Here is a 24054-nt window from a genome sequence, read left to right as displayed (position 1 = left end):
GTCAGACTGGAAAGAATACACCACTTCCTGCAGGACATACAGCAGCTGATAAGTACTGGAAGACTGGACTTAATACAAGTAAATTACAGATCTATATAGCATTCTGATACCAGTTGATTTGAAAAATAAAAATAAAAAAATCGCTGGAGTACCCCTTTAAGCAACACTTTTATTACTGCATTTTATACTATAAGAAGATTTCGAACCAGATAAATTCACCCGTTCATTTTTTTTTCTCGCTGCAACGAATCCAAGAATAAGAATCGTCCAGAATTATGGCAATGCAAAGAATATACGTAGACAACCTACGAGCAGAGTTCCTCTTTGATTCTAAGGGGAGGACACACCTGTCTCTGCCGATCTGACAGCAGCTCGGAAGATTAATGCTGCATTTTGGATCTCTCTTGTGAGACCCACTGAGCGTCATCTTGGATCGGTTCCACTCCTCACTTACTTTTGATGGGCCCTCCAATGCTTCTTGGGGTCCTGCCAGCGCTATCTCTGGCATACAACCTCCGCCTTTAAAATAGCCGCCTAGCAGTGCAAAGAAACTAAAAGATTAACCACTGGAATGCTGCAATGTTTAATGTTTTATTGGTTCCCCGACAAAGGAATCGATGGAGACGGAGGTCTGAGACAAAAGTTATTATCATAAATCCAAGATATTACATAGCCCTGCAGGGAAGGGCGGAAAATTGGAGGGTTATTCTGAATGATTGCCTAGTGGCTTCTAGCATAGTCAGATAACCCCAGGGGCCTGTGCGTACGGGTATATATACAGCTCTCACAGGTCTCCTGTATACCGACCATTTCATAGATTATACCCCAAAGAAAACAGTGATGATGTATTATACTAGAGCCAAGTGGGATGCATGCTGGGAGCTGTAGTTCTGCAACTGCTAGAGAGGCACAGGTGTGGTGTCATAGCCTCTTAGTATTAGAGGAGCATGAAGCTGGATAGGTTAGAGGGTTACTTCAGCAAAAAACAAACTAACAATTATTTTACATCAACTGGTGTCAGAAAGTTATACAGTTTTATAATTTACTTTTGTTTAAAAATGTTCAGTCTTCCAGTACTTATCAGCTGCTGTATGTCCTGCAGAAAGTGGTGGATTCTCTCCAGTCTGACACAGTACTCTCTGCTGCCACCTCTGGCCAGAGCAGTAGCAAATCCCCATAGATAACTTCTGCTGCTCTGGACAGTTCCTGACATGGACATGTGTCAGCCTGAAGAGAATCCACCACTCCCTGCAGGAGATACAGCAGCTGATAAGTACTGGAAGACTGGAAATTTTTAAACAGAATTACAAATCTATATAATGTTGATTAGAATTTTTTCTAGAGTTCCCCTTTAGGTCTTTTATAAGGAGCAGCTATCTGGTAAAGAGCTATCTGCTACAAGCAGTTTTCCTGAATTTAGTTCAGTATGAAAGCTTAGGAACACATAGCTGCTGTCTTCCAAAAACAGTGCCACCCCCATCCTCAGGCGGTGTGTGGTATTACAACCCGGCTTTAATAGAATTCACTTTAATAGAATTAACCTGCAATACTACACACAAACTGAGGACGAGAGTGGAGCTGTTGCTGGAACAATCCTGGACAATTCTTTAATAGCAAACATCTTACTTTTCTCTGCTTCACAGAATCCAGCTTTATCAACCAATAGGAAGCGACCTTGGGTTTGTGATATCGCCAATTCTCCATTATCTGTACAAGACAAAAGAAACAACATGTCAGACATGCTAACTGTTGAAGATGGGTTATCATTTGTGATACTAGAAAAGTGTGATGAAAAAGTGGCAGCTAAAAATTGCATCAATTGTATCCGTAAAGAGAGAGAGTGTACGTGTTGCAGTTAAGCGGGGGCGGGGCAAGTGGGAAGCAGGGGATGGCCCAGCTCTAACACGGCCCAGGAGGAGCACAGCGGGAGCTAAAACTGAGCACAGTCATGGTGTATGATGGGACTGTCAGTACTGCACATATGCTGAAGACATTACCAACCGGGGGATCAAAGTGCTGGAGAAAAGGAGAATCACTGGTCTCTGCATCAGGTGATTATGAGGAGCTCAAGGGGTTACCCTAACTCTTACCTACAGGATTAGCCGGGATAGAAAGAAGATACACAGAAGTGTCTTGCTCTGGGGGACCTGCCATATGCAAGCATTACACAGACAGGCTATTTATCCTAATGAGCATCATGTAATGCCTCATTTCCCCTGCGGAGGTGCTGCAGTGAGCACCATGTAATGCTCATTTACTGTGGGGCTGCTGCAGTGAGCACCATGTAATACTCATTTACTGTGGGGCTGCTGCAGTGAGCACCATGCAACACCTTATTTACTGCGGAGCTGCTGCAGTGACCATCATGCAACACCTTATTTACTGCGGAGCTGCTGCAGTGACCATCATGCAACACCTTATTTACTGCGGAGCTGCTGCAGTGACCATCATGCAACACCTTATTTACTGTAGAGCTGCTGAAGTGAGCGCCATGCAATGCCTTATTTACAGCGGAGCTGCTGCAGTGACCATCATGCAACACCTTATTTACTGCGGAGCTGCTGCAGTGAGCACCATGTAATACTCATTTACTGTGGGGCTGCTGCAGTGAGCACCATGCAACACCTTATTTACTGCGGAGCTGGTGCAGTGACCATCATGCAACACCTTATTTACTGCGGAGCTGCTGCAGTGACCATCATGCAACACCTTATTTACTGCAGAGCTGCTGAAGTGAGCGCCATGCAATGCCTTATTTACAGTGGAGCTGCTGCAGTGAGCACCATACAACACCTTATTTATTGCGGAGCTGCTGCAGTGAGCATCATGCAACACCTTATTTACTGTGGAGCTGCTGCATTGTGCACCATGCAACACCTTATTTACTGTGGAGCTGCTGCAGTGAGCACCGTGCAATACCTAATTTCCCCTTCGGGGGTGCTATAGAATAACTAAGCACAAGTTTCTTCACAAATAATTGCAGAGACTTAAGCAGTAACACCTTATAGACAAGACATTCTTCTAACAATATCGGACTGTCTAACGCAGATGACCCCTTTAAAGACAAACAAATTCCCTTAACCCCCACCCCCCATCAATATTTCTGCTGTCCCAACACAACGTCCCAACTATTGATTCTTCCACCAGCCCTGGCTGTAACATTCCCGCGCTCGTCCTAGAAGCTGTGCTTGAATGCGACCATCCCTCACGGACTAAACGGAAAGTGTAAATATTTGCGGACAAATGGATAGTGCGCTGCGAGAACACATGTCCTGCCAGTGTCATCCGTCTCCGGGAGAAGTGCGGGGCCTGAACTCTCTTGATTATTATGGCTATTTTATGGGCTGCTTTTTCCGTAGGCAGATTCCAAGCGCTAAAAAGGTTTAGTGCCTGAGGCAGCGAGCGATGCATTACTGGTCCCCGCAGCCGCCACACATTTCAGCCCTGACAGCTTCTGGACTCTGCACGCCGGTGATTTTTCAGCCAGTAAAGGCTGTCTGGGAAACATTCACACTGAGTAAACGTTCCCTCCAATGTAAATGGTCCCCACGGTCCATTTCCACCGGAGCTGTAAACTAAGAAAATACTCGCCCTGTATCCGTTCGGTAAGTTATTTGATCACATTGGTAGAAATGTCCGGGTGCCCGCTGAGAGTTATTCTTGAAGAGCGTCCAGAGGTTGTAAAAAGAAGAACATAAATCTCCCCCTCCCCCTTTTTTTCCCATTGAATTCCGGACGATCGGGGGTGGCGAGTGAGAGATAAGATTTAGCTGACTGTTAAAGGAGAAGTCCGGTAAAAATTTTTTATTAAAGTATTGCATTGTCCCCCAAAGGTTATACAAATGACCAATATACACTTATTACGGGAAATGCTTATAAAGAGCTTTTTTCCCTGCACTTACTACTGCATCAAGGCTTCACTTCCTGGATAACATGGTGATGTCACTTCCTGTATAACATGGTGATGTCACTTCCTGTATAACATGGTGATGTCACTTCCTGGATAACATGGTGACGTCACTTCCTGGATAACATGGTGATGTCACTTCCTGTATAACATGGTGATGTCACTTCCTGGATAACATGGTGATGTCACTTCCTGTATAACATGGTGATGTCACTTCCTGGATAACATGGTGATGTTACTTCCTGGATAACATGGTGATGTCACTTCCTGGATAACATGGTGATGTCACTTCCTGGATAACATGGTGATGTCACTTCCTGGATAAAAATGGTGACGTCACTTCCTGGATAACATGGTGATGTCACTTCCTGGATAACAACGTGATGTCCTGCCCCGACTCCCAGGGCTGTGGCTGCTGGAGAGGATGATGGCAGGGGGATGGTCAGTGTCCCTTCAGTGGTCTGTGTCCCTCAGTGTCCCCCTGCCATCATCCTCTCCAGCAGCCACAGCCCGCACAGCTCTGGGAGTCGGGGCAGGACATCACGTTGTTATCTAGGAAGTGACATCACCATGTTATCCAGGAAGTGACATCACCATGTTATCCAGGAAGTGAAGCCTTGATGTAGTAGTAAGTGCAGGGAAAAAAGTACTTTATGTGAATTTCCTGTAATAGGTGTATATTGGGGATTTGTATAACTTTTGGGGGGCAATACAATACTTTAATAAAAATTTTCACCAGACTTCTCCTTTAATTGTGTAAAATCCCAGGCCCATTGTGCAGAATATACAGAGAAGAGCTGCGCCAGTTACGTACAGACGCTTGGAACAAAAGTCTAATTAAAAGCATTTAGTTTTGGGAGAATCTTCATTTGCTTAATTTGAACTTAATTATGAAGGTCTTGAATTTTTTCTGAGCGGTGCAGAAATGGCGGGATTGTGTATTCAGCGTTTTACAGGACTATCAAAATGACCCCAGACAACAAAATGACATTTCGGAGTATCCCTGCTGCGAGACGCGATACGCCGGAGAGATAGCAAACATCTCGGCTCAGCCGCACACTCTTCCGGAAATTTACAGTTTATGTCTATTTGGCAGAAAATTATATATTTATCATCAGCAATTTGTATGGCCCTTTTTTTTCTTCTTCACTTTTAATTTTACTACTTTTTCAAGGACTTAAAGGGGTACAATTTTTTTCTTTCAAATCAATTGGTGTCAGAAAGTTATATAGATTAAAAATTTACTTCTATTTAAACATCTCCAGTATTCTAGTACTTATCAGCTGCTGTATGTCCTGCAGGAAGTGGTGTAGTTTCTGGAGATTTTAAAAGAGAAGTAAATTACAACCATATATAACCATCTGAAACCAGTTGATTTGAAAGAAAAAGTTGTCTCAAAGTTCAGGCCCACTGAACCAGCTGCTACGATATCTCTATACATTGCACACACATAAGAGTGGGCCCTGCTCCCATAGATCTCTATAGCACACCCTCAGATGCAGCAGCAGCATGAAGGACAATATAGAACAGTACTGAGTAGTGTAAGCTGTGAATTTAGCACTGGGGTGAGATATAATACACATAGTATACACTCCGGCCGGAATCTCTCGCAGCGCCGTCACGCTCCATAGTGTGCAGTGGGGAGTTCTGATGCGGGCGCGCACAGCTGCCGGGCTGGGTCACGGAACGGCCGGTCTCTAACGTAGTGAGAACATGGCCTAAGAATGGAGCAAACACCTATTTGAGAAGCTACAAGAAAGTAACATAGGCAACTGCATTCAAGAGCTTACAGTCTAGTATGGGCAATGATGGGCGCTGTTCCTTAGTGCCCTGAGCCCGTCGCATACAGAGGTTCTCACATTTTGGTGCATTTAGTAATAGTTTATGTTGGCGGAGCTCTTTAGTACATGCAGACAGATGGACGCACAAAAGGCAATGACTGATTCTTGGCTTCAATCGAGGATTTTTTTTTAAATAGGAAAAAAAAATTAAATTCCTCTTTTATATATGAAAGAAAACAGTGTAACTCAGCACTCAGATAAAAGCCAGTATCAAAAAGTGTGGGTTATGGGACAGACAGAGTGGTGAATGCAATAAGCTTTAAAGGGGTATTTTTCTTTAACTGGTGTCAGAAAGTTATATAGATTTGTAATTTACTTCTAGCTCAAGTATTCCAGTACTTATCAGCTGCTGTAAGTCCTGCAGAAAGTGGGGGATTCTTTCCAGTCTGACACAGTGCTCTCTGCTGCCACCTCTGTCCATGTCAGGAACTGTCCAGAGCAGCAGCAAATCCCCATAGAAAACCTCTACTGCTCTGGACACTTCCTGACATGGACAGAGGTGGCAGCAAAGAGCACTGTGTCAGACTGGAAAGAATACATAATTTCCTGCATACAGCAGCTGATAAGTACTGGAAGACTTGAAATTTTTGAATAGAGGTAAATAACAAATCTATATAACTTTCTGAAAACCAGTTGATTAGAAAGTAAAAAGTTCAGAGTACCACTTTAAGGGATGATATACATGGCCATACTACAACTCCATACAACTTGTAAACTTTTATAGTGATCTAATGTTCTTCTCTATGCCTGATTCATAAACACATGTTTTTTTGTATATACGAATCCAACAAAAATTGTGTTGTGCTCAAATGCTGAATTTCATCATACTACACAGAGCACTATATGGCGGCATACAGTAATTTTGCTTTACAGACTATCTATCCATAGGATAGAGAACAATTGGGGGGGGGAGCTATTTCAAATTAGTATATAAAGTGTTAGCTCATGTTCACACAATGTAAGTTTTGTATAAATTACAGCCGTTGTTGCACAACAGGCGTGATTTATACAAAATATTTGTTGTATTTGAATGAATGGAATCTCGGCCGGAGCATATATACATTCCATCCAGCCGCACGAAAAACTGACATGCTTGATTAAATAGCGGCCGCACAGACCTGTCAGTTCACACGATGGAGCGTGCGGCCTAAGGTGCATTTTGTGCAGCGGTGACTTGGAATACGGGCACATACACAGAACGGCCGGTCTCATACGCCATGTGAACATAGCCTTATACTGTATATTAGTGTTGAACGAGCACCTCGTGTTGCTCGGGTAAAGGTGGCCATACACCTTCAATAACTGACGGACATTAAGCTCCCGCCCGCTGCAGTAAACTATTAAATTTTTTTTTTCGTTATATTTTTGTTTGTATATTTCATCCCTTGAAGGGAGAATTACACTGGATATAAATAGAATTAGAACAAAGAAATGCATTGGTTAAATGCTCAAGTTCCCCCATTGATTTTAATGGGGTTCACTACTCAGCACTCAAGCATTTTAGAGCTCACTTAACACTACTGTATATGTAGTTGTCATCTCTACTCTTTCTTTTATTGTATATGTTGATACATATATGTGTTTATATATATATGTTTTATATATATTTATACTTTTAGATATATATTAATAAAAAATAACAAGAAATAAAGAAATAAATATATATATACTATATAAATATAAATATATATATAAATATATATGTAAATATATATATATATATATATATATATATATATATATATATATATATGGACCTACATCATCTATAGTAGCGCATGTCTCATCTTCGTCCATCCTCCCTGGAAACCTGATCCTCATATTCTGAAGAACATGCAGCGTCTGCCTCGTCAGCTCCTCTTCTTGGTCTTTTGATAGGTGATGGAGTCCCGTTTCATTCTGAAGACAGAGACAATCGCAGAAAGAAAAAAATAAAAGTCTGGTCGCAGAAGATGATAACAGACAGGAGAGGTCAACAGCATGTACTGTACAGGTCATAACTGTGTCATATGCTGAATGATGTGTTATTACTGAGACTGCTATGTCAGAAAATTGGAGGTCCAGCTGCTAAAAGATTCTTTGCAACTTAATTTCCGAGCAAGATGCCACTGCTACATGAGAAGAAGACCGGGCTATGACAGGAAGACCATGCTGCATGTAGCTGCTGTATTCATTCCCTGTCTGCTCCTCTGCTTGTGGCATTGCTCAGCACAAGGCAGCATGCAGATGTATAGAAGCAAAGAAGATGTATATTTATAAGTGCATATCATAAGAAGATGGTGACATAGGCTGGGGGAAGGGGGGGGGGGCTGGTCAGAGGTGGTAATGTCACACAGAGTGTGAGGAGAGAGTTCAAGGTCCAGCCAAGACAGCGCAATATGATGCATTGTATTGAGAGAGGAGACAGGAGACAACACCACACTGAAAATGAAAGGACTACACAACTTCCTATCAGGAGTAATTCAAGCAAAGTCAGTATGAAGCCAGTACTATTAGTGATAACACAATATCAGTAACTTATATGTCTTGGGGTGATACTGGACGGTTACTCACCAGCGTTGAGTACATACTGCCGCACGTCCCGGTGTGTGGCACTCTATGTGACGATGAGCTACGATTCAATGAGTTGGTTCGGTTCCCTGAAGACGGCCTCGAGACTTGTGCGGATACTTTAGATGAGAGAGGTCGCTGCTGCTCCAGATGTGGAGACTGTGCGTTAAGTGCTGTGATGGAGCGCGGGCAGCTCACAGAGCGCCTAATCGGAGTGGATGATGAGGATGGGGATGAATAGGTAAATGGCCGCGATTTAATGGGGGGCTTACAGTGTACTCTACCTGCAGACAAACAAAGAAAACAATGAGTTTTGGCACACAACCATCTTTTATAACCAAGTCTGGGTAGATTTGCTGAAATCTTAAAGGGGTTTTCTGGCCTGACCATTCCCAGAGCTCTGGTCTCCGCATCACAGTGCTACATCTGTAAGCAACATGTCTCGGGCCATGCAATCTACAGACTCCTGTTTTCTCCTGTATATTAGTTTGTTTGTGGCAATCTCAAAGCTGATCTATTACTCTGGATCAGCTCAGCCCTAAGCTAGTTAAAGGAGAAGTCTGGCGAAAATTTTTATTAAAGTATTGTATTGCCCCCCAAAAGTTATACAAACCCCTAATATACACTTATTACGGGAAATGCTTATAAAGTGATTTTTTCCCTGCACTTACTACTGCATCAAGGCTTCACTTCCTGGATAACATGGTGATGTCACTTCCTGGATAACATGGTGATGTCACTTCCTGGATAACATGGTGATGTCACTTCCTGGATAAAATGGTGCTGTCACTTCCTGGATAACATGGTGATGTCACTTCCTGAATAAAATGGTGATGTCACTTCCTGATAACATGGTGATGTCACGACCCAACTCCCAGAGCTGTGCGGGCCGTGGCTGCTGGAGAGGATGATGGCAGGGGGACACTGAGGGACACAGGGCACTGGAGGGACACTGAGCATCCTCTGCCATCATCCTCTCCAGCAGCCACAGCCCGCAAAGCTCTGGGAGTTGGGTCGTGACATCACCATGTTATCCAGGAAGTGACATCACCATGTTATCCAGGAAGTGACATCAACATATTATCCAGGAAGTGAAGCCTTGATGCAGTAGTAAGTGCAGGGAAAAAAGCACTTTATGTATTGGTAATCTGTATAACTTTTGGGAGGCAATACAATACTTTAATCAAAATTTTTGCTGGATTTCTTCTTTAAGGCTGGCATTCCTGATTGGTTAGCCTCTCTACAGATCCATGGCTTTTGCAGTGTGATGCAGATTAAAGTGTATTTTTGTGTCTTCTAGTTTCTTGTTCTAATCACTTTCTGCCCCAATCTCTCTGGCTGCTTCTTGGTTCTTCCTGTATATGTATATGTATTCTGAAGTTGTAAAACTAAGTTTATGTTGTTCTTTGGTTCCTGTGATTTTTGCTTAGTCTCTGTGCCCTGGGGCCTGCTTGGTACACTGGTAAAGTTAGTTTTAAGATCAGGGTTATAATGGGGATATTTTTAGGGACAGTGAGCCTAAGGGTCTATTCCCACGTCCTGTATTTCACGGATGTTACAGATGGGGTTTCCCCGCCCTGAATCATGTATCAATATCATGCCGGGAGCAGGGAAACTGTAGGACTTCAACTGCAGGACTTCCCTGTCCGCAGCACCAGTAAAATACAGGATGTGGGGATAAGGCCTTAGTGGTGCCTGGTATTATGTGGATTTAGTGTTCAGGGACAGATCTGGGGAAAGATTGGGGATAGCTTGTAAAAACTTTAAAGGGAATCAATCACTCAAAATATGCCTATAACGCTAAGGAAACGTGCCGCTACATCACCCAGCACACTTCCGAAATATATTCCTGTATCCAGCATCCCTGCCTGGTATAACCAACAAACTTACATTTATAAAGTCCCGCGTTCTACGTAAATGAGGCCCAACTCGTCATCTGGCGGTCTTCCTTTCTGGAAGTAGTCACTGTCACAGGGTGTGTCAATGCTGTAATCACATCCCCTCTGAGCATGATTCAAAGCACTGTAATCTGCATGACATCACTGAGAGGCGGGCCTTCCCATCACAGACAGATGGACGTCAATCCAACGCCTTCCTTACATTGGACATGCGCATGCACACGACTTCTTGGTGACAACTCCCGATAACATTATGTAGATTACAGCGCTTTCAGCCATGCTCAGAGAGGCGTGATTACAGAGCTGACCCACCCAGTGACCGTGACTGCGTGCAGAAAGGAAGATGCCCTGATGACTGGCTGGACCTCATTTACATAAAGTGTGGGACTTTATAAATGTAAGTTTGCTCTTTATACAGGAATATGTTTCAGAATTGTGCTGGGTGATGTAGCAGCACATTTCCTTAGCGTTATAGGCATATTTTGAGTGATTGGTTCCCTTTAAAGCAGAACAGGAAAAAAAATTGCTTTTACAAGCTATCCCCAATCTTTCCCTCGATCTGTCCCTGAACACTAAATCTACATTCATTCACCACTAGACAGTGACTGTAATTTTTTTTGTGATTTTGTCATTATTTGTACCTGACAGCAATAATACATGTATTGTTTTTCTTCTGCCTGCCAGTTCAGCCTTACCCCTAAGTCCTAGGGGCATCTGAGCACTGGGAGCAACAGTTATAACCTACAAAAGGCTGTTATAGTGAAGTGCAGTTCTTCAAGCCCAACATAACTAAAACCAGGGATAGTTTGGAAAGTCAATCCATGGATATGAGAAATGGTCCCTTTGTTTATGTCACAGCCACACATCATTTGACATGCTACGGGTAACAGCTGAGTAATGGACACAGGGAGAAGCATGGGAGCCTGAATTATGCAAATATATGGAAATCTATTTCCAGATACATAGGGCAAATATAACATGTTGCTTAAATTCTTTACTGTTGTGTAATTTATTGAGGCACTCGGTTATATACATCATGTAGGGCCATAAAACCATATTGTGTATGTAGGACCTTTCTCTATTCTTTTATGTATAGGAAATGACCTACAAAGAGAAGTGACAACTGCCTTGAGCACATTTCTGGCTCACAATAGTGGCTGTCACTTACAGAACTGTATGCATTGGACGTTTAGTGAGAAGGTGCCACACTCTTAGCTGTAATTGTAGTGAGAAGGTGCCACCCTCTTACCTGTAATTTTAATGAGAAGGTGCCACCCTCTTACCTGTAATTTTAATGAGAAGGTGCCACCCTCTTAGCTGTAATTTTAGTGAGGAGGTGCCACCCTCTTAGCTGTAATTGTAGTGAGAAGGTGCCACCCTTTTAATTGTATTTTTAGTGAGAAGGTGGCACCCTTTTAGCTGTAATTGTAGTGAGAAGGTGCCACCCTTTTAACTGTAATTTTAGTGAGAAGGTGCCACACTCTTAGCTGTAATATTAGTGAGAAGGTGCCACCCTCTTAGCTGTTCTTGTAGTGGGAAGGTGCCACCCTCTAAGCTCTAATTTTAGTGAGAAGGTGCCACCCTCTTAGCTGTAATATTAGTGAGAAGGTGCCACCCTCTTAGCTGTTCTTGTAGTGGGAAGGTGCCACCCTCTAAGCTGTAATTTTAGTGAGAAGGTGCCACCCTCTAAGCTGTAATTGTAGTGAGAAGGTGCCACCCTCTTAGCTGTAATATTAGTGAGAAGGTGCCACCCTCTTAGCTGTAATATTAGTGAGAAGGTGCCACCCTCTAAGCTGTAATTTTAGTGAGAAGGTGCCACCCTCTCAGCTGCTATACAGTTCTATTACCTAACATTATACGACCCCAGCCATACTCATAGAGTTACCAACGTACTGGATCTCTCCAATGATTTGTACTTGTGCTCGTCCAGGTCGTAGGAGACTTTCTTTTCTTTCACCAATTTCTCTTCCTCGGAGTCGGAGCTGCTGTCACCGCCGGAGCTGCTGCTGTTAGAACTACTGTAGCTTTTCTTCTTCGACGTCTGTGTGCACTCCGGCATTGAAGACAACGTCTGCAACACAAAGGAAGAGGAGATGAGAACAAATACCGAAAAATGGCGGCTTCAGATAAACGTTTTAGAGAAATCAGGTTAATATGAGATATAAGAGACAAGGAATAGAATAGTTTCTGTACTTCCAGGAGTCACTGGGAAAACTCTGACCCCTGACTCAATGTCAATTCATTCTTAACTTAAAGAGCTGAGTATCTCCTTTTTATATCTGGAAGCCATCAGCAAGTAGGCAGCTGCTTTAAGGGCCTTTTACACAGGCAGATTACCGACCAGGAGCGTTGCTAGAAGTGCTCCTACAGTCGATAATCAGCCCGTGTAAAAGTGACAGCGATAGATATATACATATATGGCCAATATGAGTGCCCAAAAACTATACATGTTAAAGCAGTCTCTAAACAGACAATCCGGTGAGGGTCGGGCAGATGTATATATCCATGCTGTCAGTTTCCAGAACGCTAGCAGTCTATACTTACCAGGCTGTTTGTGATTTGGCACCTGGCTTCTCCTGTCCACCAGCAACTGTTGTATCTTCAGGCCCGGAGAAGACGGGGCTTAAAGACATGGCCGGCGGCCGAAGGACTTGAGAAGCAAGATGCCATATCTCAAGCAACCTGGTAAGTATAGACTGCTAGCGATCTGGAAACTGACAGCACTGATTCATACCAATCCAAGAACCCAATATATTTGTGTTATCAGTTTCCAGGGCTACACGAACGATACAGTGATTGTTTGTGGAGCCATGTAAAGGCACCGCAAACAAGCGCCTATCTTGCTGATAGGTGCTTGTTAGAGGCCCCGCAACTGAGAAATCTTTCAGTCTAAAATGACCCTTAGATGTATTGCAGGGCTTGATAAACCGGGGGGGAAGCAAACACCAATCTGACAGCTCAGGGTTAACTTCCCCCTCGTTCCCCCCTTGCTGTCCGTGTTATTACACGCACAGACAGCGAACAGTGAGCAGCGGGAGGGGGGGTCCGAAGGCTCACTTACGTGCACGTGCATCAATGACTGTATACATATATGGTTTGCAATGTCCATGCAGCCCTTGTAAAATAATAAACTACACTTACCTCTCCAGGCTTCCTGATTTCCTGCTAGCTTTGTCCCGCTTTCCCGCTGTCTGAAGTGACAGGCAGCTGAGCCAATCACCGGGACAGTGACTGCGTGATTAGTTGAGCAGCTTATCACTACAGACACTACAGGGAGTGGGTTTGAAGCTAGCAGGACATCAGGGAGTACAGAGAGGTAAGTATAGTTTATTATTTTCAGCTGCTCGTCACTATTACATGTAGTGATGCGGGGTCGGCGGCCAATAATTTTAGGTCAGGACCAGGCGATGCTCATTGTCATGAGCTGATCGTTGTCATTATTACACAGAGCGATGATCTGCTGCATGGGCCTGATCTGGCAGATTATCGCTCCATGTAACAAGGCCATTAGATTCCTATACTGGAAAGTCTCCCTTTACCATACAGTAACTGCGGAATACTCTTCTATAGAGGCAATACACATGTGGAGAGAAGAGATGGAAAGTAGGAAAAACATCTGTGAATCCAACAGGCCTCGAGCACATGGCGGACCATGACGTCCTCAGACCGGGGTCCCAGAAGAGCCCCTGACGTCTGGACTGTGCGGTTTCTACATAGAGATTCATTAGTATTCCGCTCACTGGGCGGAAGGGGAGAGGAGAATATGGCTTATACATGATTAGCACCATTTCACAACCATTTAATAACCATTAAACGACTAAAGTGTTCTCAGCAGGTTACTAAACCTGCTTCAGTCATGGATGAACTTCCAGTGAATAGACTGGATTGTAAAAACATAAAAAAAAAAAAAAAAAAAAAACAGCGAGACGGGCACGCCGGCAGCGCCGCTGAATTATTATGGGCTTTGATTGATGGCTCCTGTTACTATTCCTGTCCGAGACGTTCACGCGGGCTCCACCAAACAGGAGCACTCAGCTAAAAGCTGCTTAATTGACCAAAGTCAACATCTCCGCACAAAAAACACACCTTAGCAATCACAATTTTACCTTAAATCTATCATGTTAAATCGGATTTCATCAGTCATAGTGTCTGACATCGCCGGCACAGACAACTGGATTACCGGCCTGTCAGGCGGCTCCTCTGTTCATGGCTCATAGACACTTAGCCAATTCTGCTACCGCGAGGGGTTTCACAGGGATGTACTGGGATGTTAGGGTGATAACCAAATCCAATGGCAGGTGTTAGGGCATGCTGGGAGTTGTAGTCTTAAAACAGTTAGAGGTCACTAGGAGGTCAGGATGAGCTATTACCCAATAGGGATGACCCAATGACAGGTTTCAAAGCATGCTGGGAACTGACGCTGTGCAGCAAGAGAGGAGAACCCATCACCATCTGCTTTAAGCCAATGGCAGCTGTAAAGATCTGCTGGGAGCTGTAGTTTTAGAGACCATTTGCCTAAAGGAGTACAGGGACGAAAACGTTTTCTTTAAAATCAACTGCTGTCAGAAATGTATATAGATTTATAATTTACTTCTACTAAAAAAATCTTGTCTTCCAGTACTTATCAGCTGCTATATGTCCTGCAGGAAGTGGTGTATTCTTAGCTGACACAGTGTTGCTGTCTCCTGCCACCTCTGTCCAAGGAGCAAATCCCCATAGAAAACCTTTCCTGCTCTGGACAGTTCCTGACATGGACAGAGGTGGCAGCAGAGAACACTGTTTCACACTGGAGAGAATACATCACTTCCTGCAGGACATACAGCAGCTGATAAGTACTGGAAGACTTGAGATTTTTTTTAAATAGAAGTAAATTATAAATCTGTATAACTTTGTCACCAGTTGATTTGAAAGAAAAAAATGTCTCTGGAGTACCCCTTCAACTCATATAAGCAACACTGTTCTTGAAATAACGGTCACTCATAATTAGGAAGCATTTTTGTCTGATAAGATATATTACAAAGTTTCCAATATTCGCTTTTACTATCCATGCAAAGTTTGTTGAAACAACAGAGCCTACTTAAGCCACAGATCCTATTCTAATGTTCTGCCGTGCACATCACCAGAATGTCATGAGAACTGCAAAATCCGCCCCAGTATAAACCATCCCAGAGTACTGAGCGCTTGGATTGAAGGCGCATTTACTGTATTCTCAATACGCCCAACAGACCTCTGCTTATCACAGCTGAAAATCTGCATAAATGTCAAGCAGCTTATCCTATTATTCAGACAAGGAAGACTACTCTCTATTACGTGATGGCGGCTGGAAGACAATAGGGATGGTGGATGACACTAGTTAGCTTGAATTAACAAAGCTTCCTGTCAACTAGCAATAAAACGCTATGAAGCTGACATTACACCCAATGTAAGAGCATGCGGATTAACCCCTTCTTGCTTCATGATGTGCTATCACAATATGGAAACTATGCAATTCATGCGAACTGACGTAAGACTATATCATCAAGGTGGCAAAGGCACAGAAGCCATTGTATTCTATATTACAGCTGTAACTGGGTGACTCAGATCATAGACATTGTGTATGTTCTGCAGGAAGTGATGTATTCTTTCTTGTCTGACACAGTGCTCTCTGCTGCCATCTTTGTTCATGTCAGGAACTGTCCAGAGCAAAAGTAAATCCCCATAGAAAACCTCTCCTGCTCTCCAGACAGGAGAGAATACACAACTTCTGCAGGGCATACATCAGCTAATAAGTATTGGAAGACTGGAGACTTTTTTTGTAGAAGTAAATTACAAATCTTTTTGGTGAACTACCCCTTTAAACTTCCCTTAGATGCTGAGGTCTATGCTGAGTGCTTACATAGAGGGAGGGGGCTCCCTCTGTTACCCCATCAGTGTCTGGGGTCTACAAACTTCCCAGGTCTGCCCTCTTCATACACCTATTAGGTTCTCCCAGACGCAGGGTCAGCTATGATGCCAGTCAGCATTGCACTAACAGGCATAATACACTGCAATAGCAAAGTAAAAAGTGATAATAAAAACTAAAAATAAAGTTGTGTATGGAAGAAGAGTTAAAGGGGTAGTTCAGCAAAATAAAATATTTTAAATAAACTGGTCTTAGAAAGTGCCAGAGATTTGTAATTTACTTTTATTAAAAAATCTCAAGTCTTCCAGTACTTATCAGCTGCTGTATGTCCTACAGGAAGTGGTGTATTCTTTCCAGCTGGAGAGCAGTATTGGTTTTCTATGGGGATTTGCTGCTGCTCTGGACAGTTCCTGACATGGACAGAGGTGGCAGCAGAGAGCACTGTGTCAGACTTAAAGGGGTACTCCAGCATGGGGGCACTTTTGCGCTGGGAGCGGGGACGAGGTGGCCGAGGGAAAAGACGTCCACTCACCTCTCCGATGCCCGGTTCCCGGCTGCCTCCGGGTGTCTGACGTGGGCCCGAGACGTGACGTCTCAGGTCCGCTCAGCCAGTCAGTAAAGGAGGCGGGATCGCCGCTGGAACCGGGGAGGTGAGTGGACGTCTTTTCCTTCGGCCACCTCGTCCCCGGTCCCAGCGCAAAAGTGCCCCCACGCTGGAGTGCCCCTTTAATAGAAGACAAACAACAAATTACAAATCTCTGGCACTTTCTGGCAACAGTTGATTTGAAATATTTTTTTTTCTGAACTACCCCTTTAACTGTTTAACCCCTTCTTTACTCATACAGAACACCTTACCTACCTTATTTTTGGGTTGTGGAATGTTTTGTCTGCGTTTCAATTATTTCTTATGGGGAAAATTTGCTTTGCTATATGAGTAATTTGGATTACAGTACATTCCCGGGATGAATTACATTCATAATCAAAGGTTTCACTGTATTTGCTAAAAAGTTCTATCTGAATTCCTAAGTTCATATACAGAGTTTAAAATACTGACAATAAAGAATTAAAAATAAAAAAAGAAATCAAAAAGCCATAGAAAGTAGTGGCTCTTTGTTATGTTTGGGGCGGGCTACAACTGCGTATTGCTTGACAGCGTGTTGAAAAATAAAGAATTTGAAAAAGAAAATAGTGGCTCTAATAACATGGCGACAAAAAGAAACAAAAAATTTCTACTGAACAAAGACGTTAAAAAAAACATTTAATAACATTTACTTACACAGAAATGTGTAAAAAAAACTTTTTTTCCCCATTCCCCATCAAAACAGATAACGCAACCCGTAGAAAAACATCTACAAAAACTTAGGGCTCTCGGAATGTGATCTGAAGAACTGCACAACGTATTTTTTCATTTAATAACGGCCGTTGTTGCAGATTTCAATGCCAGCTGTTATAAAAAGTAAAAATACATTGCATTGATTTCAATGTGTACTCTGTATACACTCCGTCCGGAACTTCTTGCCCCCCCCCTCAAAAAAAACCTGACATGTCAGTTTTGTGTGGCCGCTATACATCGAATAGCAGCCGCACAAAACTGACAGAGCAGACAATGTAAAGTGCGGCTCCGGCCATACTTTACATTGTGTGCTATGGTGATTTTGGAACAGGGGCCTTTCTGTTTTCTATCCACTCCCGGTTTTGGTTGCAATTACTGACCGAAATACTGTGTAGAGAACATGACCTTAAAGGGTTAAATCCACTGTCAGATCCGAGAAAGCCCTGAGTCCTCGCGCGCGCGGTAATGTAAATCACATTATGTTACATTTTTGGTAGAGAGATAAAGGATCTGGGATAATACTAAATAAATTATTCAATCGACACACATTTCAAAGCCGAACACATGACACGTAATATGAAAAGAACAATCCGGAGCCAAGTCTGCGGTGGAGGCTCAGCGTGGAGGAATTAATTCTCATTCTCACCGAGTGCCACCTGCTGTTCGATCCGTAAAAGACGCACAATAACGTCGGGCAATTTGGGGGAGCCGGCTAGAAAGGTGAGAAGCCTGTGTCAACTATTTTTTTCTTATTAAAAAAAAAAAAAAAAAAAAAAGTTGGGGCTTTTATTCGGGTAGAATCAGCGAGGCGGCGGCGTACGGGCAGAGGCTGCGGCGTCAGCTCTTTTAATGGAACGCGCGGCAGGCCCACTATGAGATGCCTAACATGTCATATTTTAAGCAGCCATATTATAATTACTGACCGATTTTCCCAGTAGATGCTTTATGGGTATTACTTGTCTTTTGTCAGGATGTTATTAACTGAAACACAGATGCTGGCGCCATATTGCAGCCGTTTCATCTTCCAATTTGTGTTGTATTTTAAATGAAGCATAAAATAGGAAAATGAGCCGGGTAAATGAGTCTGTCTGTATTAAGGAAGAGCTGAAGATTATTATTAGGAGTTGCTTTTTTCCTCCATGCCTCATATTTTCCTGTTATTGAACTGAAGCGGAGAAAACAACGGGTTACTAATAAAAAAAAAAATGAAATAGAGAATTAAAGGGATACTCCGAGTATATTTAAAAAACATTGGGTGAGATTTAAAAGTAGAGCTGGCCCAGTTGCCCCTAGCAACCAATCAGATTCCACCTTTCATTTTCCAAGGAATCTGTGAAGAATTAAAGGTGGAATCTGATTGGTTGCTAGGGGCTGTATGCCCTGCAGGAAGTGGTGTATTCTTTACAGTGCTCTCTGCTGCCACCTGTGTCCATGTCAGGAACTGTCCAGAACAGCAGCAAATCCCCATAGAAAACCTCTCCTGCTCTGTACAGTTCCTGACACGGACAGAGGTGGCAGCAGAGAGCACTGTGTCAGACTGGAAAGAATACACCACTTCCTACAGTACAAACAGCAGCTGATAAGTACTGAAAGGCTAGAGATTTTTAAATTGAAGTAATTTACAAACCTGAGACCAGCTAAAAAAAATTCCCTCTGGAGCATCCCTTCAATTTAATTTAATTCAATTTATTTCACAATAATGCTTTAAAATACACTATTTTGCAAAAGAAGCAAAAAAAAAAAAAAAGCAGCATAAAATACACATTAGCCACTAAATAAAATAAACACGTGTGTTGGATTTGTTGCTATCTTACAAAACAGCGCCCCTCTTGTTCAATGGCTGTGTATGGTATTGCAGCTTAACGTCATTCTAACAGTTTACAATCTAACATCTTATTCTTTTTTTCTTATTCAACGGTTTTTATTTAGAAAAAGAAGTGCACACATATGGAAATCCAAACATAGGACATAATGCACGTGACACGCAGGTAAGTACAAACAAGACCAAAGCGCAATGTACAGCGGGTGGGGCCAACTATCCGTAATCTAGACAGTAATCAAAGTGCTAGGGTAATAGAGGCTAACAGTAGAGACCAAGAAGAGGTCGAGCGAACAAGAGCCGCCATACAAAACCTGCTAGGTGTTATATTATCGCATCAGTGCGGACCTGAGAAACAGGAAGAACCGGAGGAAAAGCTTGCAAACAGCAAGAGGAGAAGAACAGAGAAACAGAGAGAAGAAAGAAAGAGGGAGATTGCCAGTGTGGTCCGTCCAAGCCCCATATCGAACCCAAAGTTCCCAAGAAACTCAAATCACGGACGAGAGGGACCCCCGTATCTACAGTACTCAGGAGATTCAACAAAGGTCGCCCAAGGCATCCACAAAACTGTGGTATTCCGCGAACTGGTAAGCAGCTCCGCTCTCAGCTCCTCCATCCGATGGATCATCATCACCTCCTTCAACCATTCCAGCACCGTAGGCACTGTAGTGTCCCTCCAGTGTCTGGGTATAACCGCGTGCGCCGCTGTCAGAAGAAACCTGATCAGCGATTTCTTTTGGGCCTTCAGGGTCCCAGGTAGCCTTAATAGCAGCAGAACCAAGGGATCGGGAGGCAACTGGGCAGAGGTGATCACCTTAATCAGGTCGATGACCTGTGACCAGAATGGCTGGAGCCTAGCGCACTCCCACCAGATATGAAGCATAGATCCCTGTGCCGATTCACATCTCCAACAGCTATCAGGAACCGTAGGGTATAATGCGTGCAGGAACGTCGGCACTCTATACCACCTGGATAATATCTTATAGTTAGTTTCCTGATATCTGACGGAGATCGATGACTTATGGCAAAAGTGGTAAATTTTCCCCCAATCAGCTGGGCTAATCACACATGCAAGTTCCCGCTCCCAACCCCCCTGAAAAGCCGGGGGCGACGAGCTCGAGGAGGAGAGTAAGAGAGCGTATATCAGCGATACTGCATGTCCAGGGAAGGCACCCGCCACACATAGATCCTCAAAGGGAGACAGGGGCCTGTGGAACTTCAAGAGGGTCTTATTTGCGGCATAATAATGCGACAGTTGGTTATACTGTAACAACATTGCATTAGATCTATCACCCTCCGGGACTATATCTACATAACTCTTTAGAGTCGATGCCGTCAAGAAGTGACGGATATGGAGGGTTTCCACAGACCCGGAGCCCAAGAAGGTAGCGGAGGCCTCTCCAGGCAGGAAGTCCGGATTATGTGTGAGTGGGGTTAACGGCCCACCAGCCACAAATAATGGGACCTTTCGGAACTGTGTGTGGAATGCAGAGATCGTGGTGGAGGAAACAAAGGGCAGCGAAGCCACTCGCGAACGCGGCCATCTGGACTGGTACATCCACAAGATGGATGAAAGTGGCGTGTCCGCCACCTCCGACTCTACTGCCACCCACAGCTTCGCTGCGCCATTATGAAACCAATCCAAGACTCTAGTTGACACCGCAGCCAGGTAATATAAAAAAGGGTCTGGGAGAGCCAGCCCACCGGCAGCCTTGGGCCTGATCAGAGTGGATCTAGCGATCCGGGGTCGAGCGCGCTTCCAGACAAATCTAGAGAAGGTTCTAGTGAGGTCAGTAAAGAACCTCCTAGGGATGGCGGTAGGGATTGTTTGGAACAAGTAGAGTAAACGGGGGAGCACATTCATTTTAAGTATGTTTATCCGCCCAATCCATGAGAACTCCTTTCTATCCCACTTCGTGAGGTCACCCTTGAAACGCTCCAATAAGGGTGCAAAATTGAGCAAGAACGTCTGAGACAAGTTCGCGGGTATATGGACTCCCAGGTACTTAAATGCCTTGTCCTTCCAGGCGAAGGGGTAAGAGGCCTGAAGCACATTCAGGTCTTGTTTATTTATATTCAGATTGAGGGCCACACTTTTAGTCAGATTGATCTTATAGTTACTGAGAGCACTGAAATGCTGCAAAGTGGCCATCAGAGCAGGGATAGAGGAAGACGGCTCCGTGATATACAGTAGCAGATCATCTGCGAATGCCGAGCATTTGAGGTGATGAGAGCCAATTCGGACCCCTTTAATGTCCCCATTGGCCCTTATAGCTTGCATGAGATGCTCCATAACCAATACATATATAAGCGGGGACAAAGGGCAACCCTGTCGGGTGCCATTATTAATACGGAAGGGGTCAGAGAGAGAGCCGTTGATCCTAATCTGTGCCCTAGGGCAAGCATACAAGGCCATTATACGCGAGAGCATAGAAGGGCCAAGACCAATACCAGTCAGGGCCCCACGCAAGAAGCCCCAGTCCACCCGATCAAAAGCCTTTTCGGCATCTAAAGATAACAAAACCGTCGGGATATTGTGGGTCTGGACATGATTAATAATCGAGAATGTCTTCAGGGTATTATCCCTGGCCTCCCGCAAGGGGACAAACCCAACCTGATCGGGATGGACTAGGGCCCCCAGGCGAGGCGCCAACCTTAGCGCCATCAGCTTTGCAAATAACTTAGTATCTGTATTAAGCAAAGAAATCGGACGATAGCTAGGGCACAGATTAGGATCCTTCCCTTCTTTCGGAATTACAGTAATATAAGCTAACCGGAACGTGGAAGGGAGGGGAGAATCTGCCGAGATAGCATTAAAGACCTCCAGGAGTCTGGGGGACAATTCGGTCTGAAGGGTTTTATAAAATTTTGCCGTGTACCCATCCGGGCCCGGACTCTTCCCGGTCGGCAGGCCACTAATTGCAGCATTCAGCTCCTCTACTGTGAAAGGGCGTTCTAGGTCCTCCAAAACCTCGGGGGGCAGGCGCGGGAGTGCAGTCTGCCTAAGGAACGAGGCAACAGAATCCACTGTAGCAGCAGGAGACTTAGGGAGGGCGTATAAGCCCATATAATAGTCCCTGAATGCCGCCAGGATATCAGACGTTACATGTGATATTTCCCCATTGGAGCATTTCACGGAAGCGATATGCATAGCTGCCCTCTTGTCGCGCAAAGCTCTCGCCAGCAACCGCCCTGACTTGTTACCCCACTCATAGTACATACTGGCGCAAACTTGGCGAAATCTGTTCTGTTTGCGATCTAGCAAAGTACGTATATCCTGTCTCGTCTTCACAAGAGCCCTGAGTGTGCCTTCGTCTAGAGAATTTTTGTGTCTAAGTTCCAGGTCATGTAGATCAGTGAGTAGCTTTTTCAGCTTAGATGCTGCATCTCTTTTCAGCCGTGCTCCATGCTTAATCAAAACTCCCCGTAGCACACACTTCAATGCCTCCCACTGTGTTTGAGGGGTACAGGAGTCAGTCGCGTGGTCAGCATTAAAGTGGTGTACAGAGGATTTTAAGTCAGCCAGGCATGCGACATCATGAAGTAACGACTCATTGAGCCGCCACTGAAAGGTCCGGGGCGCATCTACTGGGAAGGCCAGGACACAATGGACTGGCGCATGATCAGAGTACACTATGTTCCCAATAGACGCCGACACAACACGCGGGAGGATATGGTGACTCGTGAAGACATAATCTAAGCGGCTATATACATTATGCACATGGGAGTAAAATGAATAATCACGATCCCCCGGGTGTAGGAGACGCCAGGCATCTGACAACTGCAGGGAATGGAGGGCTCTGCGAATCTTATGTATCTTGTTATAGGACAGGGAGGAGCGCCCAGATGAAGTATCTAACAGAGGATTGATTGCGACATTAAAGTCTCCACAGAGAATGATATGACCTTGGGCGAAAATTGTGAGCTCGTCAATGATTTTGGCTAGACACGTGTGTTGACCCTGGTTAGGGAGGTATATGGTGGCCACAGTAAATAGCTGGCCCCTGATAGTACAGCGAACAAACAGATACCGAGCTGCCGGGTCAACACAAGTGGCCAACACCTCACATTGAAGGGATTTATGGAAAAGGATCGCCACCCCTTTAGTTTTTGCTATTGTATTACTGCTATGGTACCACGTGGGATAGTACCTGTTACGAAAATTAGGGAGTTTATCGTGCAAAAAATGAGTTTCCTGCAGACACAATATCTGCGTCCTCAGCTTGTGCATGGTATACAAAATTTGGGATCTCTTTTCGGGCTTGTTAAATCCCTGAACATTCAGGGAGGATACTTTAAGTGACGCCATCACGGTATCTCATGCACAAGAGGAGGGCGCCTAGAAATATAGGGGAGACCACACCGGCAAGAAGAGTATAAGGGAGAGGAAAGGGATAAAGATAAGAAAGAAAGAAAGGGATACACAAACAGCATCGCCATGATAGGGGCGGCAACCAAACTAGTAATGCAATCAGTGATTGCAAGAAACCAATGGTGAATAAACAACCATTACCTATTGGGGGGTAAAGAAACATAGTAACAATAATAGGACCAACCGTAGGGGGATCCGCTAATCGGACCTTCTTATCTTAGCAATTTTCTAATACGTAATATGGAGGGGAAAACTTGGAATCAACACATAAATGCACGTATATATGGGTTACAACGATAAACTTATGTTATACAACTAAAGATAGGCACTATGAGGCCAGGCCAGTTGCCTAGAGATCCTTTCACCCAGTCCTGTAGGTGACAGCTCAGAGTTCGGAGTCAGATCTGGAGTCCTCTCTGGGACGCCGTCGGGGACGTTGTTGCCTCGGAGACA

General features: G+C 44.2%; 1 protein-coding gene across 4 annotated transcripts in view; it reads right to left on the bottom strand.

The window, feature by feature from the left end:
* Positions 1–24054, bottom strand: part of TTLL7 (tubulin tyrosine ligase like 7) — a 142428-nt gene that overhangs the window by 20740 nt on the left and 97634 nt on the right. For all 4 annotated transcript variants that reach the window (XM_069981484.1, XM_069981483.1, XM_069981485.1 and 1 more), the window contains 4 exons: positions 12090–12267; positions 8302–8582; positions 7510–7647; positions 1627–1707 (listed from right to left, as the gene is read on the bottom strand). In XM_069981484.1, coding sequence (XP_069837585.1) covers positions 1627–1707; positions 7510–7647; positions 8302–8582; positions 12090–12267 — 678 coding nt within the window. The remainder of the gene's footprint in view (positions 1–1626; positions 1708–7509; positions 7648–8301; positions 8583–12089; positions 12268–24054) is intronic.

Source organism: Dendropsophus ebraccatus, chromosome 8 (assembly GCF_027789765.1).
Source record: "Dendropsophus ebraccatus isolate aDenEbr1 chromosome 8, aDenEbr1.pat, whole genome shotgun sequence".
Taxonomy (NCBI): domain Eukaryota; kingdom Metazoa; phylum Chordata; class Amphibia; order Anura; family Hylidae; genus Dendropsophus; species Dendropsophus ebraccatus.
The sequence above is the reverse complement of the archived record's forward strand: the minus strand, read 5'-3'. Positions and strand labels throughout refer to the sequence as shown.